Consider the following 23,635-nt stretch of genomic DNA (forward strand, 5'->3'; position numbering starts at 1 on the left):
CACTAACTTTGACCAGACTACACGCAGTGACAATTAGACAGACTTCAACAAAACACCTCTAACCAAACAACAACAACAAAAACCCCAAAACCATACACAAAGAAAATCCACACAAGCCAGTGATCAAGAATGTAAATTTAATAAAAAATTATTAGCTAAAATAGCTTACATTTGGAGCAGTTCAGCTTGCATTTTTGAGTGAAGATCTACATAATTTCAAAAAGACAAAATTAAATCATGGACCTTAATTCTGATGCCTCACATCTTAAGGACTGGAAGAATCTGGGGCATCACTTCTGTAATGTAATCCAGCAGCATTTTCAGAAGCTGGATTTTCACTACTCATGCTGCTGTGCCAACACAGCCAATTCAATCAGAACGGTGCCCCAGGTTAGCAGAAACATTCGCTGTGTGAATGAGCTTCCTGATGTGGTTCTCTACCCACCAACATAAATACTAGCTGCACAACAACAGGGAGGACACCAGGAGACAGCCTGGGAAAAAGCAACATAACCAAAATGCATGCACAGCTCCACACCAGCATTCATGTTCAGCTTAGATGTCTTTTCCAGTATTGTTTCTGCCTGCCTTTAAGGCCAGTGTCAACATGCTTAGACTAAACACACTTTTCTAGTCATGTCTCACACCCTATTCTGCTCTGGTGACCTTAGAAGACTTTTTCTGCATCTGCTAAACTCACAGTAGATATGCCTTCATGCAGAACTGCACACAGTATTCCAGTGAAGTAAAGCCCAGAATTCTTAAGTAAAGTAAGATTGACTGGAGTCTGGGAACATAAGATGGGGTGCAAGACTTTGGATTAGACAATTCATAGTGCAACACTTTTATCTAGAACAACTTTTCAGAACCATTAGATACAAAAGACAAAAATTAATTTTTGAGATTGACAATAACCAACAGATCCCATTGGAAAAAAATTATGCTTTCGCGAGTGTTTAAAAAAAGTGATGATACAGTGAATGAACCTGTTCCATTTTCTGGTTATTTTGGGTTTGGGGTTTCTTTTCATATTATTATTGTCCTGCATAATGCAATAAACATGCAATATTTAGATTTAAATTTCTGGGATCTTTCCCAATCTGACTACAGAGTCAGGTTGATTAAGTGGTATGTGGCTAACTGTTCCTTAAAGCAGCAGATTTGTCTTCACCTTTTATGTATTTTGTTTACATATTTTAATATTAATACTGAGAAACACCCATGAAACATGAGGTTTCACCCTCTCCCACAAAATCAAGTATATCAACATCTATATTTGGCCACCAATAAGCTGAACAAACTTCTTCTCTCCCTATGTTGCAGATTGACTTAGCAATAAACATAAAGGTTTATACTACTGGGACCAAATTGCAGGACTTCATAATCAGTTTTTAATTTGGTGTCTATGCTCCTAAAGTCATGCTGTTCTTAGGTTTCTGCATCAATTAGCCACCTCATCTCCCTTCCTGACTAAAGGGCTTATTGCACAATTAATCTTCAATTACCTTCTGTGAAAAGGGCATATTTACCAGCATCAGTGATCTCATAAAGCTAAATCAGTGCTTATAATTTTAAGATAGGCACGTAAATTTACAGTTTACTATGTGCTCATGTGCATAAAGCCTTTCTTCAGTTGCTGCTTTTAGAGAATGGTTGGCATGCTTTATTCAAAGAAAAAAAGAAACTTTAGTCTCAGTAACTGCTTTTGTAAACTAGTATTTAAAAATTATAAACAAGCAGCCTAACAATCTTTAAAGCTCTGACATAGAATGGAATCAGCTGGTGAAAAGGTATCTTGTCCCACTCCAAGGTGCCCCCCCAGGTGGCTGCTGTTTTCAAAACCATGCTCCTTTAAATACAGACAGAGCTGCAGGGAAGTGCTGTCCAGCTGACTCCTTTGGAAAGATTAACAATGCAGTACTGAACTGCTGGTGTTTAATGTGGCATTCCAACAGAATCCAGAGAGAACATCAGAGTCTTGTACCACCTACATGGATTATTTGACTCCCTATTTTTCATATACACTTAGAAACAACCTGAAGTTATCAGTGATCAAAACTTTCATTTACTACAGTAAATAATTACAATAAATTTAAACAGTAAAGAATGTATTTTATAACAGCTCAAAAAGAGTTATGGCACCAAGTCTCTTAGGCAAAGTACTTTTGAGAGCAAATACTATACTGAAAAGAGTGTTACAAGTGGAACTAATTCTCTTCTGAGGAAATGCTTGTGATTCCTATCTCAAAAATGGCATCTTGAAGTCCATTTATGTATTCTCTATGAAATCACCATAACAGCAAAGCCTCTAAACAGAAATAAAAACTTTTGGCTCTCTGTGGAGTCATACCTTTTTATTTAATTAACATACACACAATCAACCCTCCTCCTCCTGCTCAAAAAAGCACTGTGCATTATCTGTGAGGACAGCCCAGCCAAAATTCATTAGAAAATATTTTTGTTGCAGCCCAAAATATCAAGATCTTTTTCGTGCTGACCAACACCCAGTGTACACCGCTTGTTTCCTAACAAAGTGGTTGATCAAAACCCAATAATACTACTTTAAGGTTTCATAAATAATTGGATGTATTTTACATACAAAGCGCCTCTTCTTCCAAATGAAATAAAAAATTTATTTTTCAAGAAAAAAATCACAGACATATTTTAAAGAGAAAAACAAAACAGCTGTATAATAAATATTTTAAATTCACTGGGGGTTTTTTAACTGTTCAGTGATAAAATCATTGCAAGAACACATGTAATTTAGCTGCTCTGTTTTTAAGCTAAACAGCAACAGTACAATATCCTAAAAATGAATTAGCACTTGTGTAATCAATCACATTAAGTATCTCATATGATTTTTTATTTTATTTTTGTAAACAGCTTAATTGAATTTTCTTGGAATCCTTCTCATCTTTTAATTTCAAATTTAATTAGGCTGTAATTACAAATCTTCTCTGTCATATGCATCGTAAACCTGTTTCTTCTCTGTCACACTACATGCTAAAGTTAGCATTTGCAACTTCTTGACATCAGAGTTTTAAATAATAACCTTTAACCATTAGATATGCTACAAAATGAACTTTTAAAGGTGACCTGGGAAAACGAGTCGGAAAATAAGAAATGCCATATACCTCCAAAAAGTAGGCACTAGAAGGAAACTCATTCAAGTTGATCATTACTTCCAGCAGTATTTTTGTTGCCAAACAACTGCAAATGTGCTGTTTTGAGATGTCACTGAATGAACTTCATACATGTGGTTCTATCAGCTCTGGTGATGTAGGAAATGCCCTTGCAAGTGAGCTTTTGCTCTTCTACAGCAGGCAAGGTGAGGTATTCAGTACCTTCTTAAGGATCCAATTATAGCAGCGCTAAAAGACTATCTTTGAAGTCTAACACAGCTCCACCAGCCTCTGACTTTGTAAAAGAGAAGACGCACATCTAGGTTTTGCCAGCTGTCTTTGATTACTGCTTTTGTTTCTCTGGACTCAAATAAAACACAAGCTCACCAAACAGCTAAATGAAAGTAACCAAAGACAACACACACAGATTCTGAGACAACATTTACGTTTTGAATTGTGTGTATATATTCTAATTTACACCCTCCATTTGCTAAAAAGTAATAGAAAAAAGTGTTGATGCTGTGAATAAAAAACTACTGAGGTATACACCATTCAGTTATACTAAAACACTAGTCAGGTATACTTTACCTAGGTCACTGCCATCACTTAGTGAATGCACACCATAATTTTCTCACCTGTATTTATAAAGGTTTTCGTTTATTATCAAATTTACACTGCACTAACATTTTACAATACTGTTGATTCTAGAGGAAATCAATCATACTTAAGAAATATACAAGAAGCTTGTGACACAAAAGTGTTTAAAAGGAAACAGGAACATAGAAAGGGAATGTAGGGAATAAAGAGAGAAGAAAAGGAATAAAATGGAAAGATAAAAAGAAAATTATAAACCTTAAAAGAATTCAAGGCATAATATGTGAATAGAATAAGGTTTACGGGAATATTACAAAATAGCATTGCTACTGTTGAAAAGTATGTAATTGGCTAAGTAACAACCAAGGAAAATTCATGAATAAAAATACGTAATACATCATTTTATTTAACAAGGACTACAATTGTAAACGTCATACCTTTAAAGAAATAAATTGATGTCTGCATGTGTAAACAAACACACAAATATTTTAATAAGCTTTGATTAGCAGCCAGATATAAAACCAGCACTAATTATAAAAAAATGAAAATAATTTCAATTGTTGTAAGATATTATAGCATGAAAATTAATCCTACAACTCAAATTATTTATAAAGGAATATCTTGAAATGGATAAAAATAGAATTTTTATTTTAAAACCTCATAAATAAATTAAATGCCTTTTCTAAAAAAAATACCAAAATTAGGTGGATTTTCCTACTTACAAGGGACATGAAAGGACTACATCAATTGAATGTTAAAAGCTCAAAGTCTTCTCAGCTGCTTGATTTGCCAAATATTATGCCAAATATTCAAAAGAAAAGCTTTACAGTTAGGAAGAAACTGCTTTCTTTACTTCAGTTATAACACAAAAGAATGGAGAAGAATGACAAAACTAAATGACAGTGTAAAAAACTCCTCTCTGTCTCTTTCAGGCACTTTCATAACTCTGAAAATAACATGTCCAACTGTTTATTTGAAAGGTAAAAATCCTTCCCTTTAGGAATTCAAATTTCAAGAAACTGAGTATTCTTTTAAACAAATCATCACATTTTAATTAGAATACCTACATAATGATGAGATGGGCCCCAAGAAGAAATACAGTCTCAAATCCTTTCCAACCCTAACCATTCTATGACTCTAAGTTTCTACAATAACCTTTCTGGAAGGCACCAGATTACTGGCACAGCTCTGTATGTTGTGTGACTCCTTGAGATGACCCAGCACAAGGACACCACACCTCAGGTAAGCATCAACCTCTGTTTGTGCATGTCATGGAAGCAGCACACTAAAGGCAACAAAACCACTGAGCCACGGGTCAGGATACACAACACAGTCTGAATGAGGAATGTCATACCCAACCCAAACATACTGTAGCACTGAAGAGAACAGACATCACCTTCTTCGAAAAAAATACTGAAAATGAAATCTAAACAGTCTCAGGGCTGTTTCTTCACATCACCAGCTTTCATCAGAGCCTTAATAGCTCTGGCCCTCATCTCAAGCTCCAGAAGCTCCAGCTGTTGTGCTGATGGCTGAACATCTTCTGATGGAGGAACAGCTAAGGCTGCTGCTTTGGGCTCCTTCGGGCTGGACTCTGCCAATCCCAGTATCTCATTCACACTCTTCTCAATGTCCTTCTGAAGGTCATCTATCTGGCCAGATCCACTTCTGACAGTGCTCTCTTGCACATCTGGGCCATCTTCTTCATTGCATGGGCCTTCTATGTCACTGTCATATGCATCTGCATTTATGCTGAGGACATCACTATCTTCTCCCTTGCCTGCAACACAAACGTAACAATCACAGAGCTGCCTAACAGAATTGTTAGTACCTCAACTTACAAAATCAGTTCTGTTCAAAGAGTTACTCTGCATATTAAGATAGTGGAAAAAAAGATCTATAAGACAACCAATTCCTCTTGTTTTTTTCCTCCAACTTTTAAAGCTAAACTAAATGATACAAGTGTTAACACATTTTATGCCAATTCAAAAGAACATGCAGTATAGCAAAGAAGCATTACCAGAAAAATTTATTCCCTCCTATGAAGTTACATGACCAATTTTCCTAATTAAAATGTTGTAAGATTTTATATCAAAGAAAGCTTCTGAAGTGCAAAACTGATTATTGTTTATTATCTCTTAAGTAAACCTGATTTTCAGAATGCAACTTCAAAAATTACACTCAAATATGTTATGTATTTTAAGATGAGTGGAACCACAGTGAGGCACAACACTAAAAATTAATAGAAACTCCACGTATAGTACAACTACTCAGAATTTATCATAAGACTTCCAGAGGCATTTAACTCAGTAAAAACATGGAGGAATTTATGGCTTTGGTTTTTAATGGTGGCTGAAAGTTAGAGTTTATTTTTAAAAATGTAATTAGAAGAGGTAGGGGAATAAAATGAAAAGCAAAGCTCTACCAGAAGCTGACTGTTCTCTTAATTTGGCTACAGAGAAACTTGCTTTTGACACATTGGTCTCAGAAGTTATCACTCCTTCAACTGCTTTTGTATCTGCACAAAACCTCACAGTAGGATTGGGTCCTGCTTAAAGTGAATAACGTATATTCAGATGACAGTAAAGTTACTAATTATAAGGACTTCAAAATTACTCTTGGTAATACCATTTTTACTACTTGCCCAGAAAAAACAAGGCTTTAGAAAAAATGTTCCTCTTTCTTAAAAACATTTTAATATGCTTTTTGGTACACGTATGCATTTGGTTTTAATATATGAAAAGTGCCCAAAAACCTTTGGAAAGATTTATTTTTTGGGGGTTTACAACATTCCTGCCAAAGTGGGTGTGAAAAAAAGATGAATACTCACTACTTACAAAGCTATAAATGCAATTTCTCTGTTTAAAAAACAAAGGGACGGAGGAAAGTTGGATCAAAATATATCAAAATGGTTTTATAAACAATAGTAACATTTTAAAATATTAGTCCTAGGATTTTATTCATTCAGCATTAACGACTTTTTACACTATAGGCACTGAAAAAAAGCTATTCAGTTATTCACTCCTGATCACTCCATATCAGGCTATGATTTGTCACAGCACTTAAATTCAGACTTAAGAATTCTGCACATTCACCCTGAGAATACACTCCTGATTTATGATCTTATATAGTTATCAATCTAGTACCTCGTAACACTGGTTTACTGGACCACAAAAAGTGGTCATAATGCTCATAAATACAGTAGGTTTAGGAACATACACAACTAAGGTACACGGCACCACCAACTTTCCAATGAAATCTAACAGGTGAGCAAAGTCAGCTCATGAAAATGTATGATAACACATATAAAATAAGTACACAGATAACTTTTCGACTTATCTTGTTTTTTGCAAGACAAATCATAATTTTGAAGCAATAAAATCTGAAAGCCTAAAATATAAACAAAGCTTAAAAAATCCTCCTCACAGCAACATGTATAAAAAGTACTTAGAGGAACATACAAAGGTCTTCTTTGATCCTAAGTAGTTTTGCCCTGTTCCTACTGTGACAATAACTTCAAGATTAGTATTTCAGCTTCAGATGCAGTTTTGCTTTTTTTCCCATACCATTTAGTCAACTTTGAACACTATCTTTTTAACTTTACCTTGTAAAGATCAGAATGGCAAACAACGGGATTAAGAAATGGTAATTTTTCCATCTTGCTCCATAGTAACAGTCAGTATTTACCTAGCATGCTGGTCAACCAAGCAGCATTTCCATGTATCAAAAAAACAGGTGCTTCAGTGGTTCAAGTTCAAAGCCTGAAACTTAACAGCCAAACCAGATCATCCTATTCACTGCCGAAGTTAAACTGACCTGTACGGAGTCTGGCTGGGATGGAGTTAATTTTCTTCATGGCAGACTGCATGATGCTACTTTTGGATTTGTTTCTGAAACAGTGTTGGTAACGCATCAGTTTGGCTACTTGATGAACAGTGCTTGCACAGCCTCAGGGCTTTCTCTGTTTCTCACTCTGACCCCACAGAGAGTAGACTGCGGGTGTGCAAGAGGTTGGGAGGAACACACAGCCAGGACAGCTGAGCCAAACTGACCTAAGGGATATGCTCCACTGTACCACACTGGCATTTGCCTTCCCAAGTACCTGTAATGCATGCTGAGTCTCTGCTTTCCAGGAAGTGGCTAAAAATCTGGCTGCCAATGGGACGATGTGAATATATCTCTGATTTTGCTTTGTTTCAGTGCACAGCTCTTGCTTCACTTATTAAGGAGTCTTTATGTTGACTCGTAAGTCCTTCTCATTTTGTTTTGCTCATTGTCACCTCTACCCCACTCAGGGACAAGTAATTGAGTGGTTGGAAGGTGCCTACTGCTGGCTGGGTCAGCCCACCATAGGATTCCTTTCAGAATTAATAGGTCACTTTAAGAAAACACAAAATATTAAGTCATTCATATCTATCCCAGAGTTAGTATGGACAAGAAGCTGAACAGAACACCCTTGGGTTCTATTCAGACCTTGGAACCTCCAAAACTGTGTAATACTGTTCATATGAGCTTTTTGGCCTACAGATGTTTAATGAGCTAACAGGCTTTATTTCCCTCTTTGGCATCTGTATTTTTGCACAGTAACAAGGATCAAGGCTGGCATTTCTCATTACCTTTTTCATTTTGATAACTTTTAATTTTTCCTTCATCTACAGCTGCAAAATTCACTTTAGCACACTTAATTCCATTTTTATATTTTATTTTATCCACTTCTGCTTATTCTGTCATTCTCTCTTCTGCTGCCCACAGCTTCTCATGCTGCAGTGCAGCAGAATGACTAGAGTTATACTTTCTAATTTATACTGATATTCTCAGAAGTTCTTTAAAGCTAACATCTCGAGTGGAGCCACAGTTATAGCCAAAAGCCATCATGATACACTGGCTGATTAAGTTATAAAAAACAACAATGCAATCACCTGCAACAGTCACCAATTGCTTTTGATAACACGAAAGTGGAAGAAATCTGTAGGAAATATGTCAGTTCTAAAGTTCCTCCATACAGTACAACAAGCAACATTTAAAAGATTCCTCACTAAGTCATAGCAACTCACTCCTAAAAGTTTTGATGCTCTTCTTATGTTTGACTCTTTCCTTTTCCATGTAACTCTTCTCACGAACTACTTCAGAAAAAAAACATGCTTCATGTTATTCCAAGAGACACCTTTTAGACAACATTCTGAATTGTGAAATAGCAGCTGGAATAAGCAAAAAAAGTTAGAACTTTGCAGAAGAGAAACACAGCTTAGAAAAACTTGCAGCATTCTTTGACTGGAAAAGCTATTTCTGATGTTTCTGCATATAGCCAGTCCAAATGAAAATAAACAGACTGAGACAGAAACACCTACACTTCTAGGGCTTCATGCATGAACTAACACTGGCAGTTGTTATATGTGCTAATTTAATGACTGGAATAAAACAAATACTACTGCAGGCTAAAAATACTGTTTTCTTGTGTAGAAAGTACAAATGTGCAGCAGTAACTTACTTGCCTTTGCATTTTCTATTCTGTCCATCACTGTAGTACTTGACTGTCTCACACACTGTATTTTTGCATTTAAAAAGAGAAAGTACCCAAGACCAAATGTTCATTCTCAATGATTTGAAAATTTCAGTGCGTACTTCCACTTGCACTGAGTTCAAGTAAAATAAACCAGTTAACACAAGTGGTGGGTGCCAAGCACCATTTGATTGGACATCAGCTCTGTACAATCAAACAAGGCAAGGTATCATATACCAAGACTGAACAAGATGACTCAATTACAAGCAGTCCTTTGACAAACAGTTATTATAATGGATTTCTACGAATGTGAAAACAAAGTACTGTAGACTCGTATGATCAGCTCAGTGTAAAGTAAAACTGACACTCATTTCAGCAAACAGTAGCAGCAGTATTAGCAATAACCTGCATATAAAAAATCTTAAATGACTGACGTTCCTCTCAGCTGAAAAACTAGATATGAGGACTCACATGAGCCCTGTGAGAACTTCAGTGATGTACCAGACACTAAACTAGAAAAATTCTGAAGAGCTGCAATTTACTTCTAGCCACAAAGGACTCTTCATTCCTACAGAACTCAGAAGCCAAAGTTCCTAGAATGTCTTCTTCAATGTTCCCTCCACCTTTTCTGGAATTGTGCACACAGGAAAAGTTGTAACCCTACACAAGTTGATTTCCAAGAGGATGCTTCTCTGTGATTGCAATTACTGTTCACAAGAGAGCTGCCAGTTACCTGAAGTTAGTCACTGGCCAACATCGAGAACACAAAATTTCGGCTCTCTTTACTACATACCTTGTTTTGATTCCTGACCTTCCAGCTTGCTGTCTTCTCTCAGAGAAGAAGTTGAATCTATACTGTTGTCCTGCCTGGAAACAATTAAGAACACACTTTAATTACCATAATTTACAATTGAATAGAACATTTTTAAGACACTAAAGAAAATATGAGGTGATAGGCTGAAAAGCCAGCTACAGTACGAATAAAGGCAGAAGGAATTCACAGAGAGCTAATCTGAGCACTTGGAAATTAACTTTTTTTTGTTTGCCTTGCGATACACAAGGATAAAGCAATTATTTCCTTCACATCCTTGCCTTTCAGAGTAACAATTTTCAATGGTTGTAACTGATGAAACACAGCTGAATGGTTATAAAGGAAAAGCCCAAAATAAATTGGCACATACTTAAACGATTCAGGAAAACTATAGTTTTTGCTGAATTCAAATACCATTTACTGCCTTAGTCTGACAGTAAACAGGTATTTTCCATGAAATTACCATCAGCCCATCACCATCCACCTCTCCTATACTATGGCCTTCTAGTTTCACAGAGGGGTACTTTTAAAAATGAAACTGTTTACAACTCAGATGTTACAATGTATTCAGTACCTGCACTTCTCTACTTCTCCTATTCAAAGATTTCTACCTTTGGCTAGCATTATTTCTACTATGTACACAGGGGAAAGGAAGAGACACTTCTGTGAAACGTTAATGTACCTCATATACCTAACAAATACTAGTTACACAAACTGTGAAAATAAGACAAAACAGGTGAAAGGATCCAGAATCACAGGAAGAGCTCAATTGCCACATCTGGTGAGCATTTTGATAACAGAATTGCCAAATTCCTAAACTGAGTGTTGGTATGGCATTGGTTCCATATATATTAATATGAAATCAAGGCAGCTACCCTTGCTAAACAATACCATAAAAAGGACGCAGAATTTTGCTATCACAGATGTAAACGTAATGACTAACAACTTGTTCTTCAGTAATGGCCTTTAGGGCTTTCCTGAAAGTGAACACAGATCTATTTTCCCCATGCTATACCAAGCTGGGTTTTTAACATGTGTCCAGTGGTTTTATCAAGAGGGGGAACACCATAATATTCCATGCTATTCTGGTCTGAGAGACAGTTATTTTCATTTCTGTTTTCTCTTCTGCAGTGGCAAAGGCTACATATCAACAGACTCCCCTTTTTCTCCCACCTTTTTAGCCACTGGACATAAATGTGTAAAGTATCATGCAATAATTGATTAAGGAGAATAAACAGGTCAGCACACTTGTCTAGCGAAGCCCTGGACACCACAGTCTGTCCTGCCTCTTAATTGAAACATATGGCTACACTAACTCCTTTTCCAAATGAGATTACACTAATCTAAATATGACCACACACATGTGCCAGCAACTGTAAAGGAGACCACAGGTCACAGGAGACTGCAGGACTGTGCTGCCAGAAATTAGATGCAATGAAAAATGTATACTTCCTCCAGGATTTTCAGTGTCATGCAGCTGTATGCAGATGCTTGTAATTCACCAGCAAACCTCAAGCTAGCCTGGACAACAAGCAGGATGAGAGGTCTGGGAGTGAGGCATGAAATAGACACTAAAATCAGGCGTCAAATTCCAAAAATAGACCAGGTTCTGCGAGTAGGCAAATTGAGGGACCATAATGGAGCATCAGATACCCTAGAGATTAACAGCATCAGCTACTGTGGAAAATCAATGGCCTGCAGATGCCATGCTAGAGGGCTGCACACACAAGGAGGTCTGAGTGGCAACCAGAGCAGGGATACAAACCATGTGGGCTTGTGCGCCAGCAACTGGTGAGAACTGTGGATTTTGGACCAGCAACTGGTCAGCAGACATCAAAGTAATCACCTGGTTTTTTGGACTTTTTTTTCCTTTTTAAGCAACTCCTAACAATTTTTTATATTTAGTTACTTAACACTTGACCAAAATTAGGTTGTGATACATCAGTATCATCATCTTACTGACCATCATCAGTAAGAGCAGAACCTGCATAGGCTGTCACTGACCCTACCACATTTTCCTTCACACACCTGCTTCATCATTTTGAACTGAGTAGTCATCTCTGCACAGGACAGCAAAGCGCCACATGAAAAAGCCTGATCTTGCACCAGTAGTATCCAGGCAATAGATTTCACAACTCTGTTATCACCTTGAGGTCTGATGACGAATTGTTATCATCTCTTTGAGAGAAAACTCAGTGACCTCTACAGTTCACAGCCTTCACTATAAGGCTGTGAAATCATCCACAACCATTTTAACAGCCAAGTAAAAAACAAATTAGCAACTTTTAAAAAATAACACATCAAAACTTGTTGTAAAGTTTCCTCCTGATGCCTTGATTTTACCAATAATTACAGCAAACCCACATTCCTTTAGAGACTACCTACTGTCAGCAAAAGAATTTTTAAAATGCAGAAGCACTTTTATATGTTTTACTCTCAGAATGGGTTGGATTTGACTGCTTTGCTGGTGAACCTTCATGATGTTGTTTCACAGGCAGGCATTTTGCACCACCTACTGGCCTAACAGATGCATTTTAAGTTCACAACTCAGTTTGGCTTTTAACCTGTTAGCCTTGTTTTATTTGGTAGCTTTGTTTTATTTGTTTGCTAGTGAAAAGTATTTTTCCTCTAATTATCTGCACTATGGTATACATTTAAGAAAGGGTAGTACAATACCACGTCTTCAAACAATGGGAATAGATGATATGCTATTCTAAAATTATTTGACAGTATACAAATTTAATACTCTCTTCTTTCATGCTATGCTAGTAAGTGACAACAGTAATTACAGTGATTTGCAGTTTCCCCTTTATGTTAGTATTTAAAGATATTTCTCCCTCAAGATGACAGTTAAGTTCAAAGTCCCTCTTCCAAGCAATAAACTCAGCATTTTTAATTTTTTTTTTTTAACAGAATAACATTTTCACAGTATGATCTTTTCAGCAGAAAGAAGCTAACTACAGTTACAATTTGCTGACAGCAAATGTAAATTTAAATTTACCTTATTCTATGTAGAATGTGCACTTCACGTTGGCATGCGCCCCACAAGTGTAATGCATAACTGGGCGTAACACGTGGTTTCTGTACACAATTTGCTACAGGAATTTGAACAGCTGTCAAAGACCTCTGGGTTTGAGGGTGATTTGGTATCAAAGTCCACTAGATCATGCAAAGCAAGGTAACACAGCAGCAAAGGTTGGGAAAAGGAACATTGTACTGGCAGAAGAGCAGATGGCTAAGGATTAAGACAGTAGCTCTTCAATACTAGTGGTTGGGATACCAGGTTTCAGTGGTAACTGGGGTTGGAGACCAGAAGGAAGACCAGAAGAAAAGTTCAGAGGCAGAAAAAATATCTTGACAAACTGGACTAGAACAAAGTTTGAAAACAGTGAGGCAGTTGTGCTGATACTTTCCTTACAGGGCTTTTAGTTATTGCTAAGCATGATTCAACTGAATCCCCAGTGAGACTTGAGATCAGTACCTCTGTCATTTTTGACATGATGTACCTTCCTGAATTAAAATTTGCCTTTGTATTTAGTTCCAGGTCTACAAGTCCCAAGTCCTTGAAAGATTCTCACAAATTTTCATTCCAAGGACAGTTTTCAATGACAAATGAAAATTAAAATACTTAACAGCAAGCAATGAAAAATGTAAGGGGACAAAAGTCCTTACAAAGTAGTGCTTCTCAAGAAAGGCATCTCAAAAGACAGATGCTAATCACACAGTTTAATGAGCTATGAAAAGTCCATCAGTCCTGATACAGGTAAAGTTTGAGGACACCACAAGAACAGAAGGCAGCAAAGCAAATTAGCCAAATGCTAATGTAACTGTTCAGTGACTCATGTAGCCTGTTGTTTCAGTGACTCCAAATGCTGAAAATAACCAAATTGTCCTACAGGGGTAAATATCAGATGGCAATTGCATGCTTGTGAACAGCCCAGCATCCAGGAGCACAACATGTTACAATAAGGCAAAACTTTAAACTGCTAGCCTTCCCAAAAGAAAACAAGCAAAAACTGCTCTTTTGACAGCAAAGGAGTAAAAAACCTACAAATTCTTGGAAAAGCAAATATTAAACTGCAAATTTTCACTCAGTGAAAAAAATAAGCTCATTAAGATTTTGAAGGCAAAATATCATTTACTCAGACACGTGAACATTAATCATTATGATGATATTAGAATGCTTGTTCTTTTAATAATATTTTACTACTACAGCATGTAACTTACTTTCACTCCTTCTGCTGGAAGATATATGAAGAGTCAATTCAAGTAACTGAAAAGAAATAGCTCAAGAACACGCTAAAGCGTTGTGAATGAGATGGGAAGAATGCCTACTTGGTTTTGCAAGACACTACTTGGCTCCTTTCAATTAAATATCTGACATTTAGTTGGAAGCTTGGTATACAGTAGTTTTCTTGGTTTAATAGTATTGCACTGCAGATAGTAACACAGAAACAGCAATAAAAATCTGAGAACTGCATATTCAAAAACCTACACAGAGCTCACAAGTAACTAACTAAGTATATCTACTGCAACAGCACTTCACAGTTATTGGCACACATAGGCCCTGCTTCTTCAGTTCTTCTGCATAGTTATTACAGGATCTCTAGTGTTCAACATAGAAGAAGATGGTGATAAAACAAAAGAGCAAATGCAAGCATGTGAAGCTTTTGCACAGTTGAAATTTAGGAAAAGCCTCAGGATTTCCACTTCTGATAGGAGAATGAAGATATGTGCAAAAAAAAAAAAAAATTCAATTTACGATTAGATGTGATACCATCTAAAAACGTCAAATAAAGATCTGGATTTTGCCATTTTCCCTATACCTGGAGAAACTTCTCGAAATAACTGCTACTTTTAGCTGGCACAGACAGGAAACAGGTCTTTAGAGACTGAGAGTCATTTGCTTATTTTGTTTATAATTTCTTTAGAGGTATTGATTTAAGCTTTCTAGATTTCTGGATTTAAGCCTTCTGTTGATATATGCATATTGCTAAAGGTATGTTTGTTGAATTTATTTTTTTCAAAGAACAATAATGAAAGAAACAAAGTGATGTTTCCAATCACTTATAACTTCTTTTAGAGTATGACTTGCTATTCACTTTTACCCTTTCCACATTTATATTTCCATGAAAACAACAAATATAAAACAAAAAAGCTATAATGGAATGCAGGAAAAAGAAGTCATTTACATGAAAGCCACAAGTAATGAAGGCAACCTAGGTAGAACCAACAGTGAAAATATAAACAGAAAAACTGCCTTTTTTTTCTACTTTTATCCAGTATTTAGGATATATTTTATTTTTCAATTTTTCATTCTGCTTTTTTAAACAGCCGTCAGAGGGCAACAATAAAAGTTAGGAAACCATTTTTTAAAGTTGACTGATGCTGACCCCATTTACAGATCCTGTAGGCAACAAATAGGACACAGGGATACATTAACAACAGGCTCCAAATGGAACCTTAGATGAAAAAGTGTCAGAGGGTATTAAAACTGTATCACAAGGAAAAAAATGAAACATAATTTGTATCACTACATTTTCTTGAACATTTGTACCATGAGAAGTGACCAAAGAAAATTACGCAATTGCTTCGCAGCGTGCTCTGAATCAAAGACAGGATCAGAAACCAGGTCTCTGCTAAATAAAAATACTGACCAGTATGTAAAAATTGGATTACTGTTACTACCTTTCCCATCCATTTGTTCTTATTTAGGAGTTTTAGAGAAGTTAACCAAACCAGCAGCTAGGAGTTACTTTAATCTGCCCAACTCTGGTGCATTATCTTGTACGGTCTCAGAGATTTATTAAGTGCACCCTAAATTTGTGGACCAGCTGTAATCAGGTCAGCACTGAAAACACAGCTTATTAGTCTTCTAGAAACAAGTTAGCTTTATTAAATTTGATGCATTGTGTGTGATACCTAGTAACTTTTTCCCTTCACTACTTCCCTAGAAACTATCAACGGGTGAACTCCTGACAAAGAAATAGTCTTCAAACAACAGACAAGCATTTTAAGAAAAGATTAAAAAGTGTTGTCTTTCACAAAATTGACAGATGCCAAGGTAAGAGCAAGAAACCAGAAGCCTGTTCTTGAAACTCTACATTCTGTATTACCCTTCACAGAGTACATTAAAAAGGTGAGTGTCAGTGCTGCTTCAACTGGGACAGGAACCAAGGACCAGAAAGACAGTTGAAGAGAAGGGATAAATCTCAGCTGAATTGAAAAACACACAATTCACTGAGATTTGTGGGAGCTAAGTGGGAGGGGCTTACCACTGTAGCTCACAAAGAGAGTTAACGTAAATCACACCACTTCTGTTGCAGGAAACAAGTGTGCATGTTTAATTACCACAACTCAGCTGACGGGTGGAATGTCACTAAGAACCCAGCTATGGGCTCAAGACACGCTCAATGTCGTAAAGTGACAGTCATGTCCATAAGTTTAGTGCTTGCTAGTAGTCACAGCTTACTGTCATTCAACTACAGTAATTACTTAATTAAGGATATAGCAGTTGGGTCTTTCAATGATACATTTGATCATTTCTCACGAAAAATCTCTGCATTGTTCAGCCTCCTTAAATTAAGTGTAAGTGTTTTGTCTTTTACTCACTGACTGACTGAATCACCTCCAGTCTTGTCTCCTCCATCTGCCTCCTCGTCAGTATCAGAATCAGCTCCAATCCTGCCTAGATATACACAGTTTCAAACATGAAAATTTAGGAAGGTGATATAATACTACATAATTAAGCTTATTCTTAATTATAAACGCTATTGCAATCAGCAGAAGAGGATTGTTTCCCAGTTAAAGCAGACGTTCTAAAATCAGACTTAGTCAAAACCAAAACCCTTAGTCATGAGTTTTCTGTTAGCCACACATGCATTTATACTGGATTACAAAAAATCTGATTAGCTATTCTTAGTAAACTACTATGGGTGCTAAAAATAAAGTACAGAATTATCAGCAAGATACTCTGCAACACTCAGGCTTGAAGCGTTTCACTTCATTGACAAGACAGTAATATTTACAAATAAGTTCTACATCCCTTAAATATCAAGTGCAAGTTCAGTAAGGCCTTGAAAAGCTGGAATGTCATATCCTAAATCATAGCACATGAACCATATGTCTTGGTAGAACTGAGGGATTGTGTACACACGTATACACATTTACTAGCGTGTGTCTGTATACATATATATGTGTTAAAGTAGCTAGAGAGAGTGAAAATCCAATCGAGGCAGACTATTCTCTGGTGTACAGTGGAGTCTAAAAGTTTCATTCATACCTTCAAGTATCTTCAACACTTTTTTTTCAGATAACAGCTCCAACTGCTCCATGCAAAGTCTTTTGATTTCATCCATGGAACAGTTCTAAGAAGACAGATAAGACAGACCACAAGCTACTAAAAGTTTCTGAGGAAAGAATAGTTACAAATCGAAGGAGTACTCCAACTGTAATGAATGAAGGGTTAGTTTGGATTAAAGCCTCTCCCATATTCTGATTTGCATTGATGCAACTGCTGTAGAAAACCAGGTGTTTCAGTTTTGACAACTGCAAGGAATAGTACATACGTGGGTTTTGTCTGAAAAATTAAGCAATACACACTATAAGTTACTCGACCTATGGCTTGGAGTTCTACTGCAGCTGCAACATTAAGCATCAGAAATACCAGACATACCAGATTGTACATGTGAAGCACAGAACAGCAAACAACTGCAGACCTGGTTACTCCTAATTCTCCATCTCTTGGGGGAAGCTAGGTTATATAACTAAGCTCACAATGACCAGAGCCAACTGCTGATTCCAAGTTCACAAACTGAAAAAAACACTGCTATTGACAACACACCAACAGCTGCATATCACAACACAGAAAATAAAGGAAGTACGTAAACTGTGATCCATTTCTTGTACTCAGTACATACTACATGTTGCCACATTTTATTGGTATTCCAGTTACCTTCATATCTCATACCTCCTGGTGACACAGAGTGGTAATTTCACATTTTCAAAGGACCTATTATACCACACACTAGTACCAAAATTAGGAAGTGCTAAGCAGGTCGTAACCCTCATGATTGTACTCTAAGTTTGGTTCTACTATCATGCAATATCCCCACAAACCCAGTAATGTCTTTGTTTCCAGTATCTCAATCTCTTTTTCTTCTGCCAGACATGAGAAATGGATGAGCCTGTATGCAATTTACAATGTGTTTAAAATTAAGAAGTTCTGTCTGACTTATATTAATGGTACAGCTCATTAGGATAAAAAAGACAAAAAAATTACAACTACTAACAAATATCACACAAATGACATTTCACCTGCAGCCTCTTCTTCTGTACAGGACACTAGCCTAATTTATTTTTAATAATTCACATATTGTTCACAAGACTCAAAAGGCAAATGCTCTAAGCTAGGAAGAGTCCAGCTTTAGTCCACAGGAGTTACAACTTCAGAAGCTGTTTATCAAGAAGGGGCTTTATTTTCTTATCTCAGACATTGCTTGAATACTATACAAAAGAACTCAGCTGACAAAACCAGAAATCAGTACGTTATTTACAAATCAGCATATTAACTGGTGAACAACACTACTGAATTTACTCCTCAGAATCATGAAAATCCTTTTGCATTTAACTAACCAGTGTAGAGGGACTGTCCAAATATAAACCTGAAGTTCAAAATGGCTGAGAAGTAGCAAAAGGATTAACCTGGAATAACTATAGCAAATTTTTAAAAAGTCTCACTTCCAGACACATGATAGGGAGGCATCTTTATCTAAGAAAGGTACTTGACTTGGTAGGAACTTCTTTAGTTGAGAAATATACAGGCAGCTTTTAAAACGTAAATGAGCAAGACTTGAGAGATAAGAATCCTTTTTTACAGAAGCATTCAAGATCATAGTAAGTACATAAATGGTAAGTGTATTTCAGTACCTTTAAAGTATCAGGCAGCATCTTCTGTAATTTCTTCTCCCCTATGACACAGAAACACTGCTGAAGCATTTCCTTTTTGTCCCCAATGTAGAAACTGACAGGTTTGAGTGACACAGTGAGATCTAATCCTCCTTCTTCTATATCACTGGGTTGTTCAGATTCTTCCACTTTTTCTCCAGAGAGTACATTGCATTTTGTTTCCTAAAATCAAGGAAGGCACATTTTCCAGTGAATAAAAGAAGACAGAAACTTACAGCTGCACCTGTGCTTGCAATAACCTCCTGTTCACAAATGCAGTAAACCTCTTAATGTGGATTTCTCAGGTACCAGTGTTTCATATTGCAAGATAAGTGCATTACAGAAGTTACATTTTTCATTACTGAAAACATTTTTGTGCTAGGAAAACTTTTAAAGCTTCAAGAGGTGCAAAGTACTCATAAACATTAACTGGGAAATATCTGCAAATGCTTAGCTGCTGTTTACACATGAAAGCACACTTTAAGGCAGAAGAAATCGATCTGATTTGCTGTGCAATTAAATTATAAAGTTCACCATTTACAGCAACCCTGACAAGATGGAAACTGTCATACAATTCCCTGTGTGGCAGTCTTCGAAGAACAAAAATGGACTTCGTATAAGCATATACATCCTCCACGCATCCCTGGATGACCTCTAGAATAAAACAACTAATAATGAAAAAAAACCCAAAAAACCCACCAGCCAGGAATATATTCTGTCAGCCTGAGAATCCACTTAAGCGTGCATATCACAACCATTTTTTGGACTCGCACACCCAGACCTCCTTGAGCAGACTCACAGTGGCACAAGCACAGGCACCCCGCGAGCAGGCGCCGCATCCCTCACAGCCGGCAAGCACAGCCCGGCCCCGCGGGACACGCACGGGCGCTGCAGGGCTCGGCCCGCCCCTCTCCGAGCAGCGCACTGCCCGCCCGGCCCTTCCCGCAGCCGGCCCACGGCAGGGACAGCGCCAGGCCTCTGCCGCCAGCCCGCCGCGGCACCGGGACGCGCCCGGCAAGGCAGAGGCGCCGCGGCACCGGCCGGACCCCGCGAATCCGCCGCGCTACCTCCGGGGCCCCGTGGCTGGAGTCGGTGCTCCGGCGCTTCCTGTCGCCGCCGTCCGGCGCCGGGGCTCCCTCCGGGCAGCAGGACCGCGAGCGGCGCCGCTTCTTCTCCTTGGAAGACTTCCTGCCCGGCATGGCCGCGCCGCGCGCACACCGCGCGCACACCGCGCGCCGCTTCCGGCGGGAAGCCGGGCAGCGCCCCCTGCCGGCCCGCGCGCTGAGGCTCCGCCGGCCGAGCCCGGGAGCTGAGGGCGGGCTGCCGGTGCGCGGCCGGCATGGGTCGGGTTAGCGAGCCCAGAGCAAAACTGCTGCCGCACGGGGCCAAGCCGCCCATTCACACAGATATCGGTGACCTGGGGTCGAGAAAACACGGCTTATAAGGAGCGGCTGAGGGAGCTGGGGCTGTTTAGTCTGAGGAGGAGGTGACCCCATCGCTCTACAGCCCCTGAAAGGAGGGCGCGGTGAGGTGAGGTCGGTCTGTTCTACCGTGCTGCAGTCAGAGGACAAGAGGAAATGGCCTTAATCTGAGACAGAGGAGATTCAGATTAAGTATTAGGGAAAAAAAAGAAAAAATCACTGTCAAGGTGGTCAGGCATCTTGAACATCGCTGGCGGTGTTCAAGCGATGTCTGTATCTGGTGCTGGTGATGCAGTTTAATGGTTCAGTGGTTACAGTGATAATGCGGGGTGGATGGTTGGACCTGATGATCTTAAAGTTCTCTTCAAACCTTGATGATTCTATACTCTGCAACTACTGTTTAATCCTGAACTTCTCCCTGGCTTTCAACCTATTTCAATGGTGCAAGGACCTGCATACTCCTCCCTTGGCAGCTCTTGGTATTGCCAATAACTTTGGAACAACAATAACTTTTAATTTTTCCATGATACTTAATGAGTATTTGAGAAGCGTGACACTGTGTGAATAATCAGGAATTACAGCAGAGAAGCCTCCTAAAGGCAGGTGACTGCTCTATGCAACTTCATAACACACTGATCAGCATTCTGCCACCAGCAAGATTAGTTTCGAGGGAACTCTGTTATCCTAAAGAGGGTAACTGAAAATAAAGACTAGGGTAGAAAAATGTCCATCATTATGGATGGAGAATTTGTATTAAAAATCTCCTTTTCTGTGCAGAGATGGGCAATAATTTTCTTTATTTTAAACACACCTGAGTGTCCGTTCTTCTATACCTGCGTTCTTTCCCAGACTGAAAACGTGTTGCCTACCAGTTTGTTGTTGCCCACATTGTGTTGGATGTTCAACGACGAGGTATTGGCCCATTTAAGTAGAGGTCCACTGAATGCAAGTTGTACAAAGGTAGTGGTGATCCTAAGTGCTGCAGAGGCAGATAGTGTCAGAGTCATCCTGATTAGTCTATGTAGTTAGATTACCTGGATGGGTGAGAATATATTTTCGTATTTATCATCAGCAAATGACAGTCTTAGCGTACTCTGAAGGTGGTAAAGGTAATGTAATTAGGAAATACTAATGATGGGTCTGTGAGTTTGAGATGGAAATGGGGTCCCTTGAGCAACTATAAGGAAAATAAAAAGTTAAGCACTGTATGCTTAGGCATGCAAACTGTGTTTTCAGTGAATGCAGCATCTACTCACACAGAGTCAGAAGCTAACTGGGCTGTTGATTAAAAGATTTGTAACAATATTGGAATTTATGTGATCACATGCTTCAAATTCTACTGTGAAAAAGGGGTAGTTCTTCCTTGGCACAATTTCTTTTTTTCCATGTGGTTGATACAGACCAACAACATCTTGGTCCACGTTTGCAAATTTATGTTTGCAATTAGAAAGTCTAGAAACAAAATTTCCCACCAAAATTTAAAACTCAATCTCTACAGTGAATAAGCATCAAAAAAACACTAGAATATGACATCTGAAAACACCCAGCTACGCTTCAGGCTGTCTACTGTTGCACGTAGCATCTTGTTGCTGAATAATTTGTTTCAGTCTATTCAGTACATGCTTTGGAAAGATGGGAAATGTCTACTATTCCTAGACTTTGGATTTGTTGATAGTTTAAGGAGAAAGAGACAAAAAGAGGCAAGTGATTGCAGTATATAGTAATGGATCACATTCAGCTAAGAAGCTTAACTAAGTATTTTTAAACAAAAAAAAACTTCACAATTGGAACCAGCAGGTTGTAACATCTCCTAAAGTATTTGGAGTTGCCTCTGTAGTATTGATCTATGGTATGACTCCTCCTGTAGATTACCATAGGATATTACATTATAAAAAAATGACTGTATCCAATGATTAACGAATGTATAGTTCAGTGTACAGTGCTTTTAATGAAATAGGTTTGCAGACTGCAGATAGTCTATTTCTGGCTGTAGCCTGAACTCAACCAAGTAATTAACAGTGCTTAATTAGGTCCTGATATGAGCAAGATGCACCATAATAACAGACATTACAGAAACCTGGTGATAGATTATCCCAATTTATGTTACTGCAGTCTCTTTTTATCTTGGAAAATACAGCAGTTGGTGCTGACCCAATTTAGTTTTGATTCCTCATTCAGTTCCTTAGGAAGGCATTTTATACTGTGTCCTGAGTTTTGGTCTAATAGATGCCAAGTTTTTCCACTTCATAAAACCCAAGGCAAGCCTAACAACAACGGTTTAACATGAGGTGCTATCGTGTGATGTTTGCTGCTCTTTCTAAAAGCTTCCATTCTAGCTTAGAAAAAGATGCCAGAATAATTGAGTCATCTACTGAGAAGCTTTGAATTCTTAGCAGAAGACACAACTTCTCTTCAAGGGGCTCTTGAAATCTCTCAAACATACTTCAACTATCCCCTGGATGAATGAAATCAGGAGCACTTAGCACACAGATCAACTTATCCAAAGTTTACTGCTGTAGACAGCAAGCCAGCTCCCAGTTGTGTGCCAGGCATGTACTTGTCCTCTGGTCTCAAAAGATTGAACACCATGGACCTCATGTCTGGCAGATTTCCTCAGTACAGATTTAACATTCTTTCACTGCAACAGGAACTTCACCCTGATGACATCCATAGGGCATTCTACTTCTGGTGATCCAGGCAGCAGACTGTGCGTGCAGTACCCTTACATGCATTTGTGTGGTTATCTCCATGCATGCTGACACGAACCACCGTGGAGTTTTAAGCAGTGCCATTTAAAACCAAAGCAATAGCAAACAATTCCCCACTCCCCGTTTCCTCAGACGATGCTAGATAGTGGAAGGGTTTGATATCACAGTACCTTGTGGCAGCAGGTATCTTTCTCTCCAAATAGTCCTGGCCTGCTTTGTTTATCTTGCCTAACAGTGCTGCAGTCCCCAGAAGCAGTTTTTGCTGTACCTCATAACTTCTCTGCAAATTTAAGTGAATTTTGTTGTATCTTTTAATATACCATTTCTTGGGAGTTGCCAGAGTATGTTTATTAATATAAACATTAATTTTTGGTTTGGAAATTCAAAACAATTTTTATCTAACAAAATAATCTGAAACAGAGCAATCCCACAATAATAAAACCAAAATGTTAAGACAAGTATAGATTTCTTAAAATAGCACAGGTACAAACACAGTTAAAGAGCATAACATTAGAAAGCTGAAGCTTCAAGAA

The 23,635-nt window shown here is 38.1% G+C and overlaps 1 protein-coding gene across 2 annotated transcripts; it reads right to left on the bottom strand.

Annotated features, from left to right (window-relative positions):
• Positions 1–116: 116 nt before the first annotated feature.
• CAAP1 (caspase activity and apoptosis inhibitor 1) lies at positions 117–20,209 on the bottom strand. Of its 2 annotated transcripts, XM_085043828.1 has the most exons (7): positions 20,041–20,209; positions 18,956–19,156; positions 17,310–17,394; positions 16,640–16,715; positions 10,010–10,083; positions 8,771–8,839; positions 117–5,496 (listed from the first exon to the last, which is right to left on the bottom strand). In XM_085043828.1, exons 1-7 carry the CDS (start codon positions 20,170–20,172, stop codon positions 5,153–5,155), a joined length of 981 nt encoding a protein of 326 aa, XP_084899954.1. In that variant the 5' UTR covers positions 20,173–20,209; the 3' UTR covers positions 117–5,152. The 2 variants fall into 2 exon arrangements, with proteins under 2 accessions (XP_084899954.1, XP_084899955.1); XM_085043829.1 differs by lacking the exon at positions 8,771–8,839.
• Between the last annotated feature and the right edge of the window lie 3,426 nt (positions 20,210–23,635).

This window comes from Lichenostomus cassidix, chromosome Z (assembly GCF_008360975.1).
Source record: "Lichenostomus cassidix isolate B80296 chromosome Z, HeHo_3.0, whole genome shotgun sequence".
Taxonomy (NCBI): domain Eukaryota; kingdom Metazoa; phylum Chordata; class Aves; order Passeriformes; family Meliphagidae; genus Lichenostomus; species Lichenostomus cassidix.